The sequence below is a fragment of the Pleurodeles waltl genome, chromosome 3_1, assembly GCF_031143425.1.
Source record: "Pleurodeles waltl isolate 20211129_DDA chromosome 3_1, aPleWal1.hap1.20221129, whole genome shotgun sequence".
NCBI lineage: Eukaryota > Metazoa > Chordata > Amphibia > Caudata > Salamandridae > Pleurodeles > Pleurodeles waltl.
In genome coordinates this window covers 1,297,717,638-1,297,736,797 of record NC_090440.1, presented here as the reverse complement: position 1 = coordinate 1,297,736,797, position 19,160 = coordinate 1,297,717,638, and the positions used below count along the sequence as shown (strand labels likewise).

General features: G+C 40.1%; 1 protein-coding gene across 5 annotated transcripts in view; it reads left to right on the top strand.

Moving 5' to 3' along the window:
• Positions 1-17,720, top strand: part of CLASP1 (cytoplasmic linker associated protein 1) — a 1,131,138-nt gene extending 1,113,418 nt beyond the window's left edge. For all 5 annotated transcript variants that reach the window (XM_069224628.1, XM_069224627.1, XM_069224630.1 and 2 more), the window contains one exon: positions 8,977-17,720. In XM_069224628.1, the coding sequence (XP_069080729.1) occupies positions 8,977-9,063 (87 nt within the window). In that variant the 3' untranslated portion in view covers positions 9,064-17,720. The remainder of the gene's footprint in view (positions 1-8,976) is intronic.
• Positions 17,721-19,160: the final 1,440 nt, after the last annotated feature.

Here is a 19,160-nt window from a genome sequence, read left to right as displayed (position 1 = left end):
GATATTTTTCCGCTAAAACCTAACACATGCTGCAAAGAGGACCAGAGAGTGGACTTCCCCATCAAATGCCAATTGCTTTCAATGTAAGCTCGATTACGGTTCATTGATAGCCCATTCGCAATCCATTCTTCTGTCACTATTAAAGAATAAACTATTTAGGCCAGTGGCACTCTTATCTAAAAACTACCTTGTAGTGAACAAAGATTCGCTGTTCACATAATGCAGGAGCTGGATCAGCATTCTTGGCGGAGCCCTAGTTTTTTGGCCCCTATACCTTAACCTCTAGTGTTCTAGGTTGTTCCTCTGTGCAACTGAAAATAATAGAAATACAGCCATCCATCTTTATCTCTCTATGAAGAACATATTACAAAAAAAAAAAAAAGAAATGGCAGCTGCTAATAAATATAATGTTACTGATTCCAAAATCGAGAGGAGCCGAGCAGCCTTCCCTTAGCTTATATAAAGTGCATGGACACTGAGATTTGATATATAAAGCACTTTATTGGATCCACACTGGTGGAACAGTGGCTTAACCTCACACCTCAGTGCCTGAATGCAGCCTTACAGTTGAATACATTCTACGACTCACAGAAGTGGGACTCCACAATCAGTACACATATTCCTAACAACCTTTTTCACTTTCGACAAGCTAGCAACCTTATCTAGCTATTCACACACTCCCAAATAACGTGGCAGAGCCAGAAATGCAGCAGCTCTAAACAATTATAGACAAAGATAGCTTGTGATATTCCATCAAAGATATTTAAAAGCTAATCAGTCATACAATTATTTAAAAAAATACAACATTCCATGTCCAGATGTTCAGCATACACTAACCTATTTGGTTTCTATAAGTGAGAGTACTTTTTCGAGGCACGTTGTCACCCTTTAGTGAAATGTTCACCATGGAAAGTTTAGCCAATAAGCAAAAAAAGTACATCTGCTTGAGCATGTACTCTGGCGTTTTGTGGTTAGGCATTTGTCATAACATGTAATTCTGACCTAATAATAGAGTGCTTTTGTTGCTTTTGATGTCTTTTCTCACCTGCTGGGTATTTTCTCAATTGTCTATATGGTTCACCAGGGGGTGGGGGTAACATAATTGTAAAATACAGCATAGGTAAGATGGGAAACCTGGCATGGCTGCTCAGTCGCACTTGGACCAATAGCAGACCCTTTCTCTCTTCCCCTTTCAGGGCTGATTGGTAATCTCCAAGTGAAAATCCAGCAAACCTGCTGCACCCTTTGATATGGCACAGTATGTGTGGCAGACTCCTCTCCCTTCCCCATCCAGAGCGGACAGTGGTGACAAATGCGTCACTGCAGGGTTAAGGAGTTGTATCTGGGAAAGGTAAAGATCAGAGGACTCTGGTTTCCTGTAGAAACCTGCCTCCATATCAGTCTTTTGGCGTTGCAGGCCATTGGTTCTGGTGCTGAAAGCTTTTGTGCCATCCACCAAGAAGGCTTGTACCAGTTCTCATGAACAACCTAACCGTATGATGGCTTTCCAACTGGAGTGAATGGAGGAAACATAGAAAGCTGCATTTTGTTGGTGACTGGCCTGAGGAACAGCCCACCAAAAACTTGATTGCACACTTTAGACACTTATGAAGCATATTGTGCCTTACTCCGCATTAAACAACACTTTTAAAGTTGGGGTAACAAAGCAGAAGAGTCCTCTCATATAGATTGATGATTGAGAGCACAAGAGTGAGTGGTGGCAATATAGGGCATATCAAGGAGACCCTCAAAGATCGAGACCTCACTAGAACCTTCAATGACGTTTACACTAATCTATATATTAAGGAAGAAGCCCCACTAAAACGAATTAATACATACTTTAGAAAGTATCAATATACAGAAGCAAACACCCAATCAGGCCTCTCCGTTAGAACAACCCATTTCACTGGAAGAAGTTATCTCTGGTATTTCCCGGTTGAAACCAGTTAGCCTTCCCAGGCCAGATGGCTATATTGTCCTATTCTGCACGATTTTTCGCATATTCCATGTCCCAGTACCAACAACACTTTACAATTCCTTTGTTTAAGCAGGTTCTGTCACAGCCTCCGACCTTTATCACCCCTAAATAAAAGAAGGACATACTACACAAGGGAAGGAATCTATATTATTTAGCTCAAATATGCCGATTTAATTTCTTACACCTGATGCAAATATTATTTACTAATAAATTGGCTGCTATACTGGCACGCGTGCTCACCGAACTAACTGGCTCAGGCTTTTCAAATTGGTTACTCTATGGGGACATCACCAAAAAGCCGGAGAATACATAAATATGCCCTATTATAATCATTAGATGCAGAAAAGGCGTTTTACCAGGTAAACTAGTGATTCCTGGAGAATGCTTACGATCTCTGGCCAAGGTCCTAGATTTCAAAGCCAGGTCCTGGCAGGCTGCCAGGCACCATCTGCATCCGTTAGCATAAATTGAAGTATTTCACCCCATTCTGGTTTTACAGGAGCATGTGGCAGGGTTGACCCTCCCCTCTGCCATTGTTTGGTGTTATCATGAAACCCTTTGTGGAAAGCATTCAGAGAAGTATCAGTAACTTAGGGGTGCAGGTCAACAAGATATCAATATGTTTTTAAAATGACCAAGTAGGCCAACAAGGTCTTGCTTACTCCAGCCGAACCAAATCGTACTGTTCCAGTGCTATGGACTTGATACGCTGAAGTATGGGAGTGAAATAAATGTAGAAACATCTTGAATACTAAACTGTGCCTTGGAACCATGTAACAACCCTGAGGACTCTTTTCCGACCTAAATGGGTCACAGATTAAATTACTTTATTGGAAGTGCGAAAAACGCCTGCAGCAAACATTTAGTTTGAGAGATCAGACCCCTGCTCCTGAAAGATCTGTGAAGAGACTTGATACACGGAAGGCCTTCATGTGGCTTTGCAGAGTGACCTCCGTTTAAATGGCAGCTCCTCCTAACTTACTGTTCTTGTTTCAGATGATGCCGCTTCTTCTTCCACCCTCATATCGTAATAAGTTCTAGAGGGCATTTTTGTCTATATTGCTTATCAGAGAACAGGCTTTAGCCTTTCTGGAGTCACACAGTACCACGAGGAAGCCCACTTGTTCCATATACTGGAGTGGCAGACAGGGGAATCCGAGAAACAATGGTGTTTCATAGGGCAAACAATCGCCTACATGACTGTTTTTGGAAAGCCTTATGGTTAGGGAAAAAAAAGATGGGCCTGAGGTTTGTACTGCCCCATTACTCCCGCTACCTTGGTTACGTTGGCCTATCTACCTTTCGATCACTCCTGTCACCCGTATTAGACAAAACTCTGATTTCACGTGTGCAGTTGAGGTTGAAATGTGCAATATTTGGAAAACGAGCAGAAGCATTAGAGTGGGGGAACTGTTTGAGAACAGTGCCATGTACTTTGAGATGACAAAAGCAACATATTGTATGCCAGAAATTGAATGTAAATGTACTGCCAGTTTTGACATTGGGTTCAGTAACCGTTCATTAAACGCTCTATCTCCTGACACTTTACACATTTTTTAAACGGTAAAGTACACAATATGCCTACAAGCAGCGTATTTCTGGTATCTACAAAATGCTGATCAGTCCAATCACAGTCATGCAATCTCTTGACAAAAATGGTGAGAGTCCGAGATGGATAGGTTTATGTCATATGAGGACTGGAATGAGAAACCCACCCAGTCCTGCAATACTACTAGACTTACTACAGAAAGGGAGTTTATGGTAAGTTTTGTTACATTGGTACTACAAACCAACCAGACCTCATCGCTGGGACAGACGGGTCCTACTTGTGTTGGGAAGATGTGGAGAAAAGGGAGGCTCTGGTTTGCATTCTCTGGCACTGTCCCAGGCTGTGAACTTTCTCGTATAAGCTTAATTTTTGACAAGGCTACTCTTGGATTCCCAAAACATACACCCTACTTGGTCTCTCCAAATGACAGCCATTCCCATTGTATTCCCTTGGACGTGTCTCATTGGCTCTGTGTACAGCTAGGTAAGTGATCACCACATTAGGGGGGGAAATTCGAGATTCCTGAACTGGGGATTGGAGGTACCACTTTTCGGGATTCACTTGAAATTGAAATCATATGGGCCCTGGTTGGGAAAACCAATGATTTTGAATTGGAATGTGTTTCGTTCTTGTGCACCTCTCCTCAGAGTAAAGAGAACTTTCCTGCCCTAAATAGCTGAAGTTGTAAATAATCCTGGCTTGTCTCTCACAACTTCACCAGACAGGAGCCTCTACCCCTGGGAGACACTAACGCTAGTTCTCATCTTGTGGTTTTCAGCATGGTCCAGAAACAATGCCCTATTCTATACCAATAGTTGCGAGTTGGGCAAATGGGTGGGAGCAGATAGAAGTTCGGTGTAATGTGTAAATTGAGTAATGGTATTCTTTACATTTTAAATGACTAATTTTGGAACATTGATTTAGGAGAAGTCCATTGCTCAGGAGCTGTCGGCTGTCCATTGTCATGTAATGTTATGTTTGCAGAGTATCAATTTAAAAAATAACATCCTTCCAAAGTGGCTTGACTAAATAGTGCCAAAAAGGTTATTATCTGACCATGATGTGCCAGTTTGGGCAAAGTAATCAAGATACTTAGAAGTGGGACTCTTGTAAGCTAAGATGTTGCATTCACTCCGGGTTCACTTCTGCACTAGAGATCAGTAGCTGTATTTTTTTTTTTAAATCCTTGAACCAGATTGAGCCTGTATGAAATCCAAACGCCAGCGTTGTGCAAGAATTTAGAGTTTTTTTGCTTGTATATTTGTTATATGAGGAAAGATGACAACTTACCTCCAGTACACACTGCTTCTCATAAAATCTTTATACAAGAGCTCCACCCACAGATGTTAAGATAACACACTCATACGTATCATAGTTCAGTGTGAAGATTTGGCAGTCAGACCCATTCACCTTTGGTTAGAGTACAATATAAATGGTTTGTTTGCTGAGACAAGGTGCAACTTAAAAAAGAGAGCTTAAGAATGTTATCAAATCAGGACGACTATGATTTCCTCACTTGTAGATAGCTTGTACCATATGATCCTCATGTTTCGTTCTGTCTCTTGCAAACTGGCAGCTTCATATTATACATTAACATGACCACTCTCTTGTTTTCCGCCTGGAGACAGATGTGAGCTGGCTAGTGTTCTAACTGCACGACTGTGATTTACCAAGAACATTTCATTTTGGATACAAATAGAAAGTTGACGACTGCTCATTTCCCTTCTTCATCTCTACTGTACATACCACTGTTTCCAGTTTGCTTGTTTGCTTCATGTTGTATTGTAATAAGAAAAGTTAGTGTTCCTTCAAGAGTACAAGGCCCTGCAAGAGATGACAACAGGCAGGATTTAGATGGAGCTGAACAAGCAATCCATGTGCTTCATATTGGCTGCCCTCCTTTCAAGACCACAGCAGTCAAGGGGATTCAGATTCTTGCACAGCTGTTTAACATTTTATAAACATTCCTGTTTATAGCCATAGGACGTCTTTCTGCCTAAGTGGGTTTTATCATAATCTTTATGCATTTGCGGTATCACCTCAATCCTGTATTCTTAGCTTCAGCTTCTGCTAAACCGATATTCAATAGAATTGAAAGGAAGTACCAGCGGATCTGCTTTGTACATGTGCTGTCCTCCAGCATGTTCTTCAGTGGTGGCTGAAGTGCTTGAACAGTCTGGGAACAACAGCTCTGCTGATAGGGAAATCCGCAGATTGGATTAGCTAGAAACTAAAGACTACCCTGGATTCAGGACACTGGATTGGAGGGGGTGGGGGGATTTAACCTGCAGGACACCTATTTCCATATCCCTGTCCTGTAAGCCCACAAATGCTGTATCTGACTTCTATGAGGGTCCATTTCATTGGCACCATCTTGGATATGGCGTGCTTTTGGACGTTCCCTCCGAACCATCAAGTCCAGGACATTTGGGCAATGATCCAATGTTTTATCCTTTGTCCTGGGTCTCAGTGAGGCTGGCTCTGAGGGTGTGTGATCTACTGGCATTCTGTATCCCGCTCACCAACAACAGCAGATGGCATATGCAAGCTCTGCAATGGATCTGAAGACTCCACCCAGGTTTCTTAGGAGACTATAAAAGGTTTGCAACAGTGGGTGCTTCACTGCAGTTCGACCAGCTGCAGACACCCTACCCCACCCAGAGTTGAGGGTTGTGACAGACACTTCACCATTAGGTTGTTTATGGCATCTGGGGGAGATTGAGATAATAGAACCCTGGTCTCTGGCTGAAACTGGCCTCCATATTAAGTTTCCCAGAGTTGCAGGTGATTTGCTTGGCATTGAAGGCCTTTGTGCAAGCTATAAAAGTGAAGTTGTCCCAGAAAACATCACTACCATGTGTTACTGTAACAAGCTGTTCTGGATCATGGTTCCTGTGCCTGGAGGCTTTGAGGCTGTGGACATGCTTGGGCTGTCAGGGCTTTCCCTGATTGTGAACCATGTGGGAGGATCTTTGAATGCCAGGGTGGATGAACTAGGCTGGTGAACTGGTGGCACCTCGTGGGTCACAAATGCCAACTACACCCAGATATAATGCAGGGTGTTTTCCAGTTATGGGGAGAGCCTTGGCCCAATCTCTTTACCACCGCAGAGGATGTGCAGTGTTGACACTTTTTTGTGTTGATGTTACCAAGAAAACCCTGTCTCTGAGATACATACCACCCACAGTGGAGCACTGTACTCTTGTATGTCTTCCTGCCCGATTTCTGAAGGTCAGCAAGGACTGGGCCCAAGTCATTTTACTGACTCCGGATGAGACCAGGAGAGTGTGATAGCAGATCTTCTGGACTTGCCCTCTGTTCAGGCTGCCAATTTGGGAGAACCTTACGTCTCAGCAACAGGGCGGGGTCTTTCACCCAGGACTGCGCAACCTGCTCCTCCATGCATTGAGAGTAAGCAGCAGCAGTTGATCTTCCTTCTGAAGTCACTGATGTGATCTTGGAAGACATGTACCCCTCCACAAAATCACCCCAGTGCTCGGATAAGTTTGTGGCTTTTTGCGGCATCTGCCAGATGGGCCCATTGCGAGCCAAATTGTCTGATGTCTTGTTTGTTTTTTCTTTGTACCTGCTAGGACTTAAGTGGGTACTGTTTTACGGTTACTTGTCAGCATTTTAGCTTTTTTACATTTGCCATTGCAGACATCCTTCTTCAGATCACTTGTTGGGATGAGGTGTCTTAAAGGTTTACAACATGTGTGTCTGCCAAAGTACTTTGTTATTTCATAGTGGGGCTTAAATTTGGTCTGCCCTTTCCTAACAAAAACCCCTTTTGAGCCAGTGCACTGCTGTCCATTACACCTCTTGACCTTGAAAACGGTCTCTTTTCTCGCAATAACATCAGCACATTGCATGAGTGAACATCAGGCCCCCTTGTTTCCAGCTGCTTTATACAACCTTTTTTCTGGGCAAACTGATGTTAAGAACCTCAGCTACTTTTCTGCTGAGGGTAGCAATGCCATTTCATGGCAGACAACCTAGCTCTCTTCTTACATTCTTCACTCTGTCTCATTCTTCTAAAGAAGAGGAGAGATCCCATTGATTCGACCCCAAAAGATTGCACCAGGGACCATTGGGTAGATGATCAGCGCTTTCTCAGATTCTCTGGAGCCAAGATAGGTAAGGGGGTGCAGAAGTAGACCCTATCACAATGGATAGTCCTCTTTAACATGATCCACCATGCACTGGCTAAGGAGCAGCCTCCAGAAAGTGTGAGTGCTCATTCCACCATAGCTAAGCTTGCTACACACATGTGTGGTTAGAAGTATCCATCAGAACAAGTTACTTACCTTCAGTAATGCCTTTTCTTATGGATACTGTAAGAAAAGCACTTACAACCATCATTTTTAACGATCGTAATGTTGATAGGCTTGCGCAAGGAAATCGTTTTTTCACTTAATCACGTTCATACTGAGGTAATATAGGCATATTGGGTCTATGATTCTCATTTTTTGCCCCCAATTAGGGGATGCAGTTGTGGTACCCCAATATACTACGGCTATCTGTAAGCTTTCCCAACAAACCTCATTCCGCGCTAGATCTTTTTCTCTGGAGCAATCAGAGAATTCTCTACAACTACTTGTCCTCCCTCAGTTTAACAGAGTGGTTTATGATATTCCCCCAGTATGATTATTTAAATCTTCCTGGGTTTTGTTTGTAAAGTTTGTAGGAGGTAACTTTGCGTATTAACATAAGCACTAAGAATTAGAGCAGCTGCAATATTTGTGCATGGCCGTCATCCTCAACATTTCCAGAGGAAGTATTCCATGTCTGTAGCACCTAGTGAAAATGGGCCTTCTGTTGGGTTCCATTGGACTTCGTTTGTCAGCAGCATGCAGAAGAGCACATTTGGAAGTTTGGTTTTTTTGTTTTCAAATAATTTGAAATGCACAATGTTATGAATGGGTTAACAGTGCTTGCAAGAGATTTTACTTTCTTATAGCCTCTACATTGATCTACTGTAAATACTATGTCATGGGATTCTACTGCTTGGTTATTTAACTTTGGCACACATGGCTAATTTTGAGATAAAAAAAAAGATTTGAGAACCTGCAACTTTCATTAGCTCCGTAAGTCCGATTACGTAGAATGAAATCATTAACTGCCGGTAGCAGCATCCGCTCATTTGGTTTGGCAGGCCACAGCTCATTTGTCTCCTATCCTTGCTCCTTCTCTGGATATTTTCACTCAAACCATTTGCCCCAGTTAGTCTGCGAGTCAAGTGATGGTGAGGACTATAGCTGTAGCAACCAGTACGGGGCGAGTCAGTAAAGACTGTGATAGCTGTTGGGGATAATATTGGACACTCTATGTGGTTTGTACCACCTGTAATGTATATAACCTATCTAAAAGTTCTTTCATATCCAATGTATTTTGTTTGCTTATTCGCGTGTTTAAATAGTCTGTAAAGTAATGGTGTTTTCTGTTTCAGATGAAATTATTGAACTTGTACATAAAGAGGGCCCAAACCACGAATAGCAACAGCAGTTCATCGTCGGATGTTTCGACCCACAGTTAATGCCGGCTGTCGGATAGATGTATTGTTGCAGAAGCAATCAGCGATGCCACCCAGAGACCTTTCCGCCTCACTTTATTCACAGACACCCTAAACCAAAATTAAGGGTGTCAAAGCGATTATTTATTGCAGTCAGTGTTTTGCTCCTTTTAAAAGTCTGATTTTATGTAAAGTCCCATATGTATTTGAATGTAAAGGAAGCGAGGCCTGTGTTGCATTCTTCAAAAAGAAAGAAGGAACGAAAAAGCCATCATTAAACAGATTTGTATAGCCTGCTGAAGTCCTTCACCATGTGTCTGAATAAGTGTGTATCAGACGAACCAATTCTGATATGCACCTAAAAGATTATGTTGCTACCTTAATTTTTTTAAGTTGATATATATATATATTTATATATATTTGATAACTTATTTTGCCTGGTCTTTGCTCTATCTTGAACATTTAACAATTACTTTGCACAGCTCGGATGCAAAAGATGAACCTTTTTTGGTCAAACCTATGGTTTGAAGTATGATTTGCAAAGTGTTTGTGCTTGTTTGCTTGAAAAGGTCTATGGACTGATGTTAGAACAAAACCATACTTTTTGGACAGCTGGCACACATTCATAGTTTTCTTATTTTCTGTGCCAGTTCTTTAGAAAAGAGCTTCACCGTGATGAATGCCTACTCTGTTTCCCACGCGCCTCTCTCCAATACCTGTTTATCCTGCTCTTCTGCTCCTGTGCGCATTCTACTAGGTGTCACAAAAAATGACTTATTGGATAGACAATGTCAAAAGAACATTGAAAAAACGTTTGCGATGGTTAGTGATAAACTACATGACCAGTAGATATGTTAAACTGTGTAATACCCTTCTTCTGTCAAATTACCGCTTGGACAGAAAGGTGAAGCGTAGCTTTCCTGAAAGCCATGTTTGAACCATATAGGATGTGCCTCAAAACATGGCTTGATCCATGTAAGTAGAGGAACTTCACTTGATCTGTAGCTTGTGTAGCTGTCTTCCTTCATGCCGTCACCACACATGCCACTAGTATTTTAATTGCTAAACGCTGCATTTGAATGACCTAATTTTCAGTTAAGAAGAACAAAGCAACGTTGGCGTTCTTCCGTGACTAAACTGTAGTCTTTTGATTTCACAATAGTAAATGAAAGATGTTCTGCAAAGTAGTACATCTGTTAATATATTGCTGTATTGCTTGACTTTGCACTTGCATGTAGTGCAATATAAATCTACTCCATTAGTTTCCAGTTATTGTATCATTTTATTGTCCTTGTGTTTCAAAAATTCTTTCAAAATTGTCCCTTTGAATCATCACAAACTAAAGTTCCAATATCATTTGAAGAAATGCTGTGAGTGGGTGGGTTTCATTGAAGAATCACATACAGAAGGTCAATGTTTTACCAAGAGTATGTAAAAACCTCCCTATTTTGTTTTTAAAGTTCCTAGACCATCGATACGTTTGATTATTATTATTTCTTTTTTTTTATAACTATGCTGAAGTGGTCTCTATGTAGTTTTGAAGGGAAAAAGAAGCAATGGCAAAGATGTTGTGTGCAATGTGTGACAGTAGTTTGGTTACACAGGTGTTGATCAGAAATGGCAATTATTCTGACATACTTGGATTACCCCGTAGGAACTAAGCTATCCTCACAGTGAGAAGTCATTTTTCTATTCATTACATTGTTTCTTGAAAATCATTAAGGACGGCGGTTATGTCCGTAAAAGTAAATCCAGTGTATTCTGAGTGAGGCCTGTCAGAAAGAAAATAGGTGATGCAACTGATGTGTTCCTCCGTATGCTATGACCATGAAATTGTACCGTCGAATTGTAGATCTCATCGAGAGGGATATCTGAAAATTGAAGGTTCCCTTGACAAGTTCCTTGTAGCTACACACTTTATTTCGTGGTTGACAAACCTTAAAAAAAAAAAAAAAAAAAAATTGAAAAAGACAAACTAATTCTAAGAATCAGAAACGTTTACTTTTTGTTGTTTTTGCAAAGTCGGATTTTAAAATATTTTTAGAGAAGATGTAACTGAATATTGCAAACATTTGAGGATGTTTTCAGTAGAAAGGGTTTGATAATGCGTTCATTGCCATTTTTCGTCCCCGATATCACGAGTAGCGCATTTATCCTGCAAGAAACGCTAATTGATTTGTGAAGGTATACATTGAGAATACACCCGTAATACATAACCTGTAACAGCGCAATCACAAGGACATATTTAAAACATCCCCTGGAACCAGCTGAACAGAACAATTTGAAGTTGCCTTTTGCCTGCAAACGTATACGTTTTTACAGTTCATTCTCCAAACATTAAAAATAGTGTATCTACATTCTTTATCCATAGGTGCTTATTTTGCAGAACAGATTACAAGTTAGGCAGATGACTACGTTTGATTCTGACTTTAGAATTACACAGCCCAAGGGACTCCGCTTTAATGTACTAATGCAGCCTCTCACCAATTCTTCACACTTAAAAATTTCTTCCATCTACACAAATGTCCAATCTCTATTTGGTAACAGTATTGATTTATTGAGCTGTAGTTTACTTCACCTTCATTTCGTTTTGTGAATATATTTCTTTATTTTGTATAAAAGAATGAAACAAATGTGAATTTTATATATGGCTACTCGCCTGTCTCTGTAGCTACAATTTACTGTGCCCCTCCACTTTATATGCTTCTTTCTCTTTCTCAAACACTGGAACTGTAAATTGTTGAAGATGATTTATCAGATTATTCGGGCATGCAGGTTATGGGGAATGTTAAGCATCATTGAATTTGACATAAATAGGGAATCACCACTGCATGAATAAATATCTGCCAGCAGTCATTGGAAGCATGGTGATGGATTTTAAAAAACACACATTCTCTTAGTCACTTGACCTTCATGCCTACGTGGAGTGATCTTTAAGCGCAATATGCTGATATATATATATATATATATATATATATATACACACACACACACACACACACACACACACACGCACCCCCCATTAAAAGCACTGATGGACTCAATGAAGTGTTAATGTAAATGTGTAGACTGCAGCACACAAGGCCAAGCTTTACTTTCATTAACAACACTGTCTTTATCTTTCCTTTCACAGTTTGCCAACTTTGGAATTAGGTCTTTGTATTCGATTAGGGGTCTCAAACCTTTATCCTCAAAATCAAACGTAAGGTCAGCTCATTTAGTCCGATTAAAAACTATATACAATTTTATGTTAAAAGTATCTTTTCCACCTCTATCCTTTTCGATTTTTCAGTGTGACAACTACATAAAACTTCAAATTTTCCCATACCAATTTAAAATATTTTAAAACTTATGATGACCCTTTTGCAAGAGTTTAAATGGAATTGGCTCTGTATTGGCTTTTGTCATTGTTTTAGTATTATCCAGCTTTTTTCCCTAGTTGAAAGTTAGCTGATGGACAATCTAAAGACTCATTTAAATGTAGTTAGTTGAGTGTTGTGTGGAGTAAACTGCGTCACATCATTTTGCTGTCTTCAGATAACATTTCCTGCCTAAAGTCAACCAAGCTTACAGATACAAATGAGCCAGTTGACATTATATGAAAAACATCAGTAGTCGTTCCAGTTATACTTGTACATAAAATGGTGCCAGTGTGCTCTCTGAAATTCAAGTGCCTTGTAAATAATTGCATGCAGACTAATCTCACTGTTTGGCTGAAAGATGTCTGTTTGTTTCCATCTGTAAGCTGTTCCCGTAAGTGGTTTACTTGAAAATTGCTTCTAGTTGACCAACATGTAATTTTGAAACATCAGTCTCTCAGAATGTGCTATTTGAAAAAGACACTGACAAATCAGTATAGTGTGAATTTAGCCAGATTGCCAGTTAAACTTTGGCTGTGTCTGTTTAACTTGAGCTGCAAGATTTCGCCTGGTGGTAATAGCTCATTTAAACCAGGTGCTCTTAGCGTTTGCACATTATCACTCGTTCATTTATACTTAGATGTAAATCTGTGGTTATTTGCCCTCGTTTGTAAATGAACCCCCCTCCTGAGTGGCTGAAGCTTAGGTAGAGTCTGGTTTCTCTAAGATACTTAGATTTTTAAGTCAAGTACCAGGAGTCAAACCATGAACCTTTCTCCCAAAACCAAAGTCTTTAACATCTAGACCTTTGCATTTCATTTGCCGAAATCTGGTGAGACTAATAGTTCCAAAAATTATATGAACATTCTGCAAACCTGCACAAAGCACCTGTGCTTTTGCCACATTGTTTTAGCAGAATGGTAGCTTTCTGTGCCATTGCTGTGCAAATGATAGAGACGTGTATTGCAAAGGTGAGTATCTAGCCAGTTCTCATGCATTTTCCACCATATTTGTTTCCATGAGTCTAGTGCTTCTTTGATTACCTAAATTGTGTTTGTAAAGAGTCAGCTGGGGCGTGTTCTACACAGATTGCTGAATAACTTCATGTTTGGATACTTTGGATTGAGTTTGATTCATTTCTTGAAATTTGTTTCTGTCCCAAACGGAGAGCTGAGGATGTAGTTCATGCCAATACACTTTGCTGCATAAAAATTGTTTGGCTGATCTGTGATCGGTGCCATCACAGCTTTCCAGAAACTTTCCCTTGAGTATAAGGACACTGGAAATAGTTGTAAGCAAATTAGACTATTGTAGGGAATTTGAAGTAAAATCTACTCTTTCATAGGAATACATGTCAGCTCTGTCAATGACTTAAACAAAAAGGTGAGTGGAATGCTTGTCTTAATCTCAGTCTCTGTTAATAATATGCAGCCCCACGTCCCAGTCCATCAACCATTTGCTCACTCTGGCACTACAGACATGGACAAGCCATATAAATTGCAGCCTTAGCCCTTCTTCAGAAAAGACCAGTCCTGTCCGAACTGTCATGCCAGGTCCCTTTTGAACTGACATAGAAGCAAGCCTAGATCAAGTTCAGTCATGTAGGCCTCATCAATGAAGTGCAGCTTGAATCCCATAGTGCAATACGCATTGGACTAACGTCTGGGCAAACTCATTGCACTTACGGAACTTCACTGAGAAGCATTGGTTGAGGGTTCCCTGTGTTCTCATTTCAGCTGGACATGTCTTATTGGAGCTTAAGCAGGACTAATTTCCATATGGTTGCTCCCTGTCTGTTGTATCACAGTGAGCAAAAAAGATTGTGTAGAATGTGATTTGTGCAGTTACTAATGGCTGAAGGTATTTTAGGTATTCCACCCACCATTGTATTGTTTTCGTTAGAGCTCCGTTATTGGACATTTTCTTCCTTTGAAAACATGGTGCCCCAGTAAGCTTTCAGAATAATATTTGTTTTATAAGAGTAATATATTTATCATTAATATTTGCTGATCAGATTTAGATCCATCCAGTCATCCAATTGCTCACGATCTCAGCTTTTTCTTGTCTTGTCAATCTTTTGGCCCATCCTAGAACTGTGCAGGTTAAACCATATTATCAGCTTTGTGTAGTTGGTGCAAATGCTTTCTCGATATTAGTGACAGCCACCCTTTATGCTGCTGAATCACTATATAAATTCAGGTATCTTCGTATAAGGGCAGAGTCTATAAAGAGATTTTGCACAGTGATCTGAGCAGTTGTCTACTCCCTCCAATCCGTTGATCTAGAAGTTAACGCTAACTTAGGATTTATAGACATGTCTTAGCTGTTCACAAACTTCATTTTGTTACTTGATACAGAATTGAAATAGTAACAAATAACTGCCTATATGTTAAGAAGCCTAAATAAAGTACTTCTTACATGCACTGCTATTTGCAAGTGAAAGTCTATTGCAACATTTAACTTACGTCAGTTAAAATTAAAACTAAAACTAGTTCTCAACCTTGAAAGTATTTTTTTGTCAGAAGCCTTAAATTCTGCCAAGAATGTTTTTTTTTTTTGGATATAAATAACAAGGAACCGAAAATGTCTGTCTGGAAAAAATTAAACTTATCACCTTTCGAAAGGATGCTTTTGAAATTCATCTTTGTGCATTCACTGAATGATGAGCATCACAGACTTGTAGACTAATGTGACAGGTCGTAGTCAACAAGCAGTCCTTGTTATATCAGCATATCACCTCCATGAGCCAGTGGGGCGATCTGATAGAAGAACACGAAAGTAACTCTACTTCAAGATTTCATAGTGAAACATCCATATTTGTTAGCATGTGTGCCCTTGCCATCACACAGATTTCTAGCTGATTGATTCCCTTTCCTCGACGCAGAAGTACTTCAGTTGTTTTTGAGTAGTTGTACTTAATTGTCTTTAACAAAGGCCATTATTTGAATTTGATTCTGCAAGTGCTGCTTCTTAAGCAGATTCTTCCTTGTTTCTTGATAAGTAATTTTGTTGACAAGGGGGGTAAAGATCGAGTTACCTGGAAATGTTGCATTTCTGTAAATGAGATGCTATGTGAAATTCTCTTGTGGATGTCCTATACTTGCGGCTAAGCCACGTGTGGACAGCAATCTGTCCCCTCTTTCTCTGACGCAGCATGAGATCAGGCAACCTCTCAAAATCGCAATCATTATTTGTTCTTTATGTTTAAGTTAAAATATCACAAGTGTGTTTGGGCAGGAAGTGATTTCCGATTAACATTCATTGATACATAAAAATTAAATTGGGTATTTTTCTAGTGGTGTAATTACCGTGGAGGGCATGGTTCATCTGTTTGCGCTGCTCCTGTTTTAATTTCATACCCCAAATTTGAGCTCTTGGAATCAGTAATTTTGAGGAAACTCTTTTAAACATCCCTGATTGATTGTTGCCCGTCTTGAGTTAGTGGTTTTTGTTACAGTTTGCTCTATTCCTTTGAATCTTGTCTTTAAGCAAATAAATTCTCTTCAGGATTACCATTTGTAAAATTACCTTTAAGGAGGAGGGTAGAACTGTATATTGAATCAGCAATCTTGAGCCAAATTGAAGCTTAAGGGCTTTCTATTCCGAAGCTGTTCAGTGTTGTGGACTGATGCAACACCCAAATCCCAAAGACACAAAACGTCAGCTTGATAACTGGAGAGCGCATTTTGCTTTCCTGCTGCGCCCAAGTCGAGCTTTGCCATCTGAATCAGACACTCCCCCTCCTTCCCTTGTGAGTTACCAGGTAACTCGTCGTTTTAGAGAGCATTAGTGGCCAGGCTGGGCGCTAAAAGTTGATGTTACTTTGTTTTTTGGGAGAAGGTAAGATTTCAAAGAAATGTGTGCTATAATAACCGGAGCACTTTATAATGGAACACTATTGAGAAGTGGCGTGGCATGGAACAGACTACATGGTGGCAATCAAGGTCTTACTTAGTGGTCAGGAAGGTCATTCGATATTAAGGCAACACTGAAATAATTTTAGAGTTGGCAATTTGTGGAAGGAACAAAACATCACAGCCAAACGGCTTTGTAGATCTTTTGGTTATTCAAATATTTATTCCGTGTAATTTGTGAAATGTTTTGAATGTCCACCAGGCAGATTATCCTGGTGAGCACTACAATATTCTTTTTGTTGGATTATTTATGATTTTATTTTTAACACTGTATATAGCCAGAGTTTTTCGTTCCACTTAGTGTGAAATATTTCTTTTTAAAATAATTATTCTGTGCCTGATTTATTAAAAGACTGGCTCCTTCCTGATCTGCATTTTGTATTTCAAATGTAACTTCCTAAAATACAGTACTCACAGTGTCTGCATTTTATTTTACTGTTGGCTTTGATTGTTAGTTTTCAAATCACATTTACTACTGTACTGTAGCTCCATAATTACGCAGTCGAAGAGGTCTCTCTGGCAGTAAACCATTATTTTTCATTGCTGGAGTAGGAATCTGAATGTAAATAGGGTGCTTCCACCGCATTATGGATTTGCCACTTGTCCTTAACATACCCAGCTATTGCAGCTGTATTTTCCTGCTGCATTCAGAGCAGAGAATACAATGAGGACAGAATGAGTGATTTGTGCACCAGGCTTGTAAAGTGTGGTACTTCTTGACACAGCTTGTATCTTCGTTGAAGTTCTGTTGCTCGTTTGAGCTTAAGTGGCCTAGGGTCAGGGGAAGACACTGGTACCCAGCACCCTTCATTTTAAATACCATGCATTCTCACATATTTCAGAATTATTGAGGCATGTGGCTTTTTAAAGGTACACTATGTGTGCTGGCCTGAATTCTAAATGAAGTGCTACATGACAAACAAGTTTTCTATTGCATAATAACCTATTAAACATTCACCATATATAAGTAATGTATCTTGCATTTTTGTCATCTAACTCGTCATTTTCCCTATTATGTATCAAGCATAGAACTGCACTATACTGGACAGATAACACATTTTTGTAGACTACATCAAGACTTTGCAGACCGTATTTTACTTGGAAGGAGATGCTCTGGATTATGTGATAACTGTTGTTCAATAGTGTTGCTGACCAGAGCATTTATTGTGCACGTGTCCTGAGCATTGTTTTATTAGATTTGTTTTAAGCTTTTTTGTCATGCTACATCCATATCTTTATTTATATCTTATTTGTTTAACTTTTGAGTGTAATATGGCAATTGTACAGATTGTTTTTGTGTTGTTATTGTCATTAACGTGATAGAATTTGCTACAAAAATGAAAAAAGAAAAAAATCCAGATCAAAACCAAACATGGAGTTTGCTCTAGAATAAATTAAAGATGTTAAATTAATTGTATCGTCCCTTCTTAATCTCAACAGCACACGTATACAACTCCATCTTGCATTTTCTTGTGTGAATGTTTGACACTTAGCTTAAATGTATTAATTACGTTTTCTTCCAATGTATGTGTCTCTGTCATTTGCACTTAGCTATTCGCAAACATGAGTCTACGAGTCTAACTGCATCTCTGAACACTTTTTAAGATAATATTTACATGTAAAACATATGCATTTTCTGTCATTCCCTACCTCTTTCATTTATCAGGTTTGTTGGTAACCTGCAGAAACGTCTGAAAACTGTGCTGCCACTTGGACCATTAACTGGTCTGGAAGAAAATGGCCTACCTTTTGGTGAGAGGAACTTGTTTAATCCCTCATCTGTGAGGTTCTGCGGCAGTGTGAGAGGGGCAATGGTCATATCATGCAGTATCCGCTTCCTTCTGTGGTACTAACCTGCAGCCAAAGAAGCATCAGCGAGAGCAACAAACTGATTCTCCTAGCATCAACAGAGCAATATGTCCTAGTGGTTTCCCTGGTTGATCCACTGCCCTTCACAGCACTATTTCATGAGGTTCGTTCCATTTCAGTGTGTGGGGAGGCCATGTGATGCCTTATATCCACTGCCCTCACTGGACTAAGATAGCTAGTGATGCACGGTTACTCTTATTGATGACGAATGCCTATATTATACAGCTCTCTCAGGGCCCTATACCAGCCACCTCTGCCTCGTGTGGCATTCCAAGAACTACTGCTGGGTGTTTTAAATGTTCTTTCTTTTGAAACAATACAGCTTGTCTATCCCCGTCACAGGCAACAACACAGAATGATAGGTCTGAACACTTGGTGCAAATATTGATCTCAACTGTAGCAGACCTAGAGTGACATATCCAGTGCACTGACCTGGCAGACTATATACAAACACTATGGGAATTCTGCAGGAAAGGCAATAAACACAAGCCTATAGGGTGTTTTACTCAACATTTCAGTAGGATATGCCATTAATTATGAGGGATGGCAGAGCTTTGGATGCTCAGAATTATATGTTATAGCACCCATCCAACAGGGGAGATGAGGCAGTGGAAACAGAAACTGCGGCTTTTTAACGGCGGCCAACTTTATGGGTGCCAGTTCGATTATTTCCTTGCTTCCTAAGTTCCACAATGTGACAGACACATGAAGGTGCCTTTGGTACAGATGTAGAGCGTTAATAGTCCTGCACATGTGACCCAATTTAGTACCTCCTTTTTCCTGTGTAGATGTGGAAAAAGTAGGTAACCTTGAATTGTTTTCTTTCATGTGCACATTTTGGGCCTAAACAGAGAACCAGTTCTGATGGGTGCATGTTCAAGCAGATTCCTCACCGTATGAATAGTTCCTTCCAGACTTGAGCCTGATCCATAAGAACTTTGTCCCCAACAATTGCTCTCCAATGGCACCAGCTGACGCA